Source organism: Galeopterus variegatus, unplaced genomic scaffold (genome assembly GCF_000696425.1).
Source record: "Galeopterus variegatus unplaced genomic scaffold, G_variegatus-3.0.2 Scaffold11151, whole genome shotgun sequence".
Classification (NCBI taxonomy): domain Eukaryota; kingdom Metazoa; phylum Chordata; class Mammalia; order Dermoptera; family Cynocephalidae; genus Galeopterus; species Galeopterus variegatus.
This window is the reverse complement of record NW_007737262.1, coordinates 31,188-36,571: the sequence shown is the minus strand read 5'-3', so window position 1 is coordinate 36,571 and position 5,384 is coordinate 31,188. Positions and strand designations below refer to the sequence as shown.

At 47.6% G+C, this 5,384-nt stretch overlaps 1 protein-coding gene across 1 annotated transcript in view; it reads left to right on the top strand.

The window, feature by feature from the left end:
• ENTPD6 (ectonucleoside triphosphate diphosphohydrolase 6 (putative)) overlaps window positions 1-5,384 on the top strand; it is a 25,769-nt gene that overhangs the window by 9,247 nt on the left and 11,138 nt on the right. Inside the window, 4 exon segments of the mRNA XM_008594616.1 lie at window positions 158-192; window positions 195-486; window positions 2,309-2,385; window positions 4,227-4,370. Coding sequence (XP_008592838.1) covers window positions 158-192; window positions 195-486; window positions 2,309-2,385; window positions 4,227-4,370 — 548 coding nt within the window.

Genomic DNA, 5,384 nt, shown 5'->3' with positions numbered 1-5,384 from the left:
CCTCCAGAATTATTATGAGGATCAGATGAAGCTTCTGATTCCAGGTGGGGATGCAGACGGGGGTCTGGTTGAACGTTTTATCCCAGGACCCGGGACTTCTGATAGGCACTGAAACCTCGCCACCTAACACAGTTTTCCTTCCTTGCCTCCCTTCCAGGCCAGCAGCTGTGGCACAGTCCTTGGCAGACAAAGAAATGAGAAAAATACCAAATCATGGGAACCTGCGGATGACGAAGGTGGCGTACCCCTTGGGGCTGTGCGTGGGCCTGTTCATCTACGTTGCCTACATCAAATGGCACCGGGCTTCTGCCACCCAGACCTTCTTCAGCACTGCTGGGGCGGCCTCAGGGGGCCAGTGGGGCCAGCAGGCCCACAGCTCCCCAGGGACAGCTGCACATGGTCGTGAAGTCTTCTACGGAATCATGTTTGACGCAGGAAGTACTGGCACCCGTGTGCACGTCTTCCAGTTCGCCCGGCTGCCTGGAGGTATCCCAGTGGAAAGCCCTGGCCATGCACCTTTTTGGGTCCAGGCCACAGGGTCTGCCTTCTCTTCCTATCACGGCAGGTCTCTTGGGATCTCCTCACCTTAAAAGATGGTGGGGACTGGGCTCCCTGCCTTGGACTCACCTGGGAGCTTGTCAAAATGCAATTTCCTAGAGATGCTGACTAAGGGCGTGGGCTGGGACCCAGGCATCTAAATTCCTCAGGAGTCTCAAATTGTTCTTACTCACACTAGCAAGTGGAGGCCACCATCAAAAGGCAGCTGAGACCCTAGAGGGTGTTTGGTGGCCTGACCCCTCCCCATGTTCACCAGCAGGTCAGGTGGCGGGGGCCATGACTTAGGCCAGAGGTCATGCTGGTTGAACTTAAGGCAGGAGGTAACCCCAGATTCACACCCATGGGAGCCAGGAGTCCATTGAAGTCAGATAAGTAGCAAAGACCTGTAACCAGGCTGACCTGCAGCTGCCATAGTGGTTCCAGACAGCCAGCGGATGGCAAACAAGGGGGCTCAGTTTGAGAAGAGAGCTGGAGCCTGAGCCCCCTTCAGCTGTGCTCCCCGGGGTGGGCCCAGGGCTCCCATCAGGAGGAAGGTGGCCTCTCCTGTGGGGGAGACCCCACTGTTGACCAGCCCTTCTCTCTGTCCCTCTCTCGATGTCGTTCCCTCCCTTTCATCTCATCCCCTGCTGCCTCTCTTGTACCTGACATCCCTGAGGTTTGCCCTCCTTGGTGTGTCTCTCCCAGCTGTAGCTGGCAAGCGTTTCCAGTCTGCTGCTGGGCAGGTCTGTTGGTCACAGGTCTGGGTGTCCCTCCTCTGATGCTTGGCTGGCCCTTGTTACCTTTTGAGCAGGCATCATTCTTGCGTTTAACTGCTCCATTGGCACTGGACGCTTTTAGTAGCTCTTCCCAAAGCTATTGTGGCATATTTTATTTACTTTTAATTTCATCTTTATTTTTTAACTTATTACAGTAGTTAAATATGTACATGTTATATCTGCTTACCTCCAGACCTCCAGAAATGGTTCTGAAGCTAAGTTTCAGACAGCACATGTCACGGGGGCTGGCTGGTCAGCTCAGTTGGTTAGAATATGGTACTGATAACGGCAGGGTCCTGGGTCCAATCCCTATACTGCCAGCCACCAAAAAAAAAAAAAAAAGTCAGCATGTGATCATTTAATATTCCAGTGTTTTATCTTTAGAAAGAGAAGTCCTTGCAAAAAATTTGGTCTCTGACTTTTTCTTGCCCTGTTTTTCTCCTCGTTCTTTGTGTCAGAATTTAGACCGGCATTCCTTGGCCACAGTCTGCCTCCCAACACTTCCCTTGTTGCATGCACATGAATCCAGACTACTCCTAATAATTTAAAACACTCAATTTTTAAGTAAGAAGAAAAAAAAAATCTTTAGAACTCTGTAATACATCCATCCCAGAAACAAGGAAATGAGTTTTGCATTTGCAATTTGGAATCATTTTTCTTGCTCCTCTATTTGTTGAATCAGCAAGAATTGACTATGTTAAAATTTAACATTTTAAATGGATGCAGTTTTTGGTATGTAAATTATCCTCAATAAAATCCAGTTTTAAAAATGAAGTTTTGGCCAAAACGTTAGGTATAATACTCATCTTGTTCAGTGGAACTAAAGAGGCAGAATTCAGACAAGAAACAGCTAAATTTCTCAGCTGTCAATCTGAAATTAATCTATGTGGTTGGACATCTGCCTTTAAAAAGTGTGGCTAGTCATAGTTGTACATATTCATATATCTATATATGTATTCATAGTTGTATTTTTTTAAAACATGTTTTCCCCTTAGAAACTCCCTCATTGACCCGCGAAACCTTCAAAGCACTGAAGCCAGGTCTTTCTGCTTATGCTGATGATGTGGAAAAGGTAACCCTGTTCTCTCATGTCTGTTCGTTCAGCAAATATGTTTTCTAAGGTGCTGCCTGGGGCATTTAATGCCATTTAGGATGGTTGGATAGAGAGCAGGGATGCAGCTGGGAGCCCTGAGGAGAGCGCTGCCCCAGGCCTCCCAGATCCTGCCCCAGCAGCATGCAGGCCACAAACATGGGGTCCTGAAGTTTCAGTGCAGTTCAGAAGCACAAATGCTATAGACTTACAAAAACCATTATTTGAAAGTTTAATTATTTCAATTTTGTTACACTAATTTAGTTCTGTGAACTTTGCATAATACATTTTTAATTTTTTATTGCAGTTCATTTGATTGAAGATAGCAAACACTGGCTAAAACAAAAAATTGAAGTTAAAAATGTATCATGCAAAACTCACAAAACCAAATAAATATAAAAGAAACTTAATTAAACTGTCAAATAATGATTTTTGTAAGTTCGTAGGATTTATATTTCTAAAGTCCTTTAAGGGGCGGCCCGGTGGCGCACTGGAGAGTGNAAAAAAAGACAAAAAAAATACATAAATAAATAAAATAAAGTCCTTTAAGCTTACAGCTGCACTAATCTAGGACATCTGATTTTTTGCGGAGCTACTCATGAAACTGGCCGTCGGTAGGCTTGTTAAATCTTTGGTTCACGCATTTCTGAAATCGTAAGCCAATACACTGTTCTTGCCCACAGACGTATCATGGTCTCCGGAAGCATAGTTCAAGCTTGCTTCCCTGTAGCTTGGTTAGGAAACAAATGGGAATGAGTGATTCTAGAGTGACCACAAGGTTAGATCTGAATAAATTAGGTATCTTTAGGATAAACTCCTAGGATGTTTAAAGTCTTTCTTGTTTGAGTAGGTAACACACATTCAGATGGGACAAATGTTCCAGCTCCTCAGGACAACAGTAAAGGCTCCACCTCTTCTCTAGGCTGTCCCCAGGAGCATGGTGCCCTGCTCTCTTAAGTGTCCTTCAAGAGCTAATTTACGTGTACATAAGCAAAGTCACCCATATTCTTCTCCCTATTTTAGTTGGTGCACACAGTAGAGTGTCATTCACACTGTTAGGCACGTTGCTTTTTTTGCTGAAAACCGTAACTTGGCAACCATTTGCTCTCAGTGTGTGAAGAGCTTCCTGGGTTGTTCTGAGTGGTATTGCAGTGTGTGCTGTAGCAATGTTTACTGCAGGGAACCGTCACCTTCTAAAAGACATCCAGATAATGTCCAGCCTTTCCCTCCTAACAGTACAAAAAGGCTGCAGTCTGTCACCCGACACACACTTCATTGCCCACACCTGCAGGGGCGTCTCTTGAGTAAATTCTTAGAAGGGTTGTAGGTAAAAGAATGTGTGTTTTCCTGTGGACAGGCATTGCCCAGCTGCCCTGTGGTATTGCAACTATCAAGGCACCCAGCCGCACTGTCCTGACTTCCCTCCCACCCGCCCTGATGCAGGGCCTCATCCGGCTTTGGGATCTCATGGGTCCTTGGTGTAGTCATTCATGGGATTGAGCGCTACGAGGGGTTCCCACACCCTCATGTTGTCCGGGGGCCTGGTGAGGCTAGCAACAGGGTTGGGTGAAGGTTGTGGTTGCTGGACTGTGGTAGAATAGCAGGAGCCCCTTGTGGCTCCTGACCTGTCCTCACCCTGCCACGCTCCTTTTGCCTGGTCCCTGTGTCCCCACACACTCATTAGTAACACTTGCGTTACTGTTTCCTGCTAATATGGAAAATTAGAAAAAAATTATATTTATAAAACCAAAAGTGTGGAGGTAGCCTATTGACCTTGTATGCTGTGTTTGGCAGACTCCTCTTTGCTTTTACCATGTTCACAGAGTGCACAGGGCATCCAGGAGCTACTGGATGTTGCTAAACAAGACATCCCATTTGACTTCTGGAAGGCCACGCCTCTGGTCCTCAAGGCCACAGCTGGTCTGCGCCTGTTACCGGGAGAAAAGGCTCAGAAGTTGCTGCAAAAGGTGAGCTGAGCCGTTCCCTCGCTGGCATAGCTAATGATAACTGAAAACACTATCCAGCCAGAGTGGAGCAGTCCAGAAGGATGCGGAAGCTTCCTGAAGGGGGCACCCGTCATGTGTTCACAGCTTCACCTAGGTGGGAGGATAGCAGGTAGACAACACTTTCTTCCTCATGACCTTTAAGGCTGTCCATGTCTTCTAGAGTGAGTCTGTTCTCCAGTGAGAAAAACAGCTTTATTTTTGAAGTGTGCTGTGCTTATGAAGGCTTCCCTCCACCCAGGGCCCTGCTGCAGGTCAGGGCTGTGTGCACTGGGCGCCTGGTGCTGCAGCTCCCACCTGCTTTGCTGTTCTCTGTGGAACCACTTGCCCCGCTCATGGTCTGATGCTCAGGTGTGACTGCTGAAGAGGCCCTTTAGTCTCCTGTCTCCCAGCCCCGGGTCTGTGTCCCCAGCCTCCCAGCACTCTGCAGTGGGGCTGGGGAATGACTCTCCCCATCCAGTGAGTCAGCAAAACTGCTCTAAGCAGAATGATGCTCCTCAACCTCTCCCTGTCTCTGATCTACCTGGGAAGCGGTGGCACAGTGCCCATCCGTCAGGGTCCCTCACAGTCAGACCGTGGGACATGAGTGCATTTGGGGTTTGCAAGAGGCACCACAGTTGCTGTATACTAAGACTTGTTGGTCATGACAGAAGGAAATCTACCCAGATGCCAGCTGGTACATGTTAGGTTCAGTGAGACAGGAGAGAGAGAGTGACCGGAGCCAGGTACCATTTCAGCCAAAACCTTTATTCCACTAACGTGGAGTGGAGACTAAACCAGATCAGTTCCCCCAAACAAAGGAAAGCAGGAAGTTTATGAGCCTTTGAGGGTTCTGACAGAGTGATACGCAATTTCGAAATCAGTGATGTGCAAGGTGACACAGCCCTTGTGGTCCAATAACATCTTGTCGGTTGGGGCATAGGCTCTTGATTAGCCACTATCTCAGTACAAAGTATTCCAGCCCACAAGACATCCTTT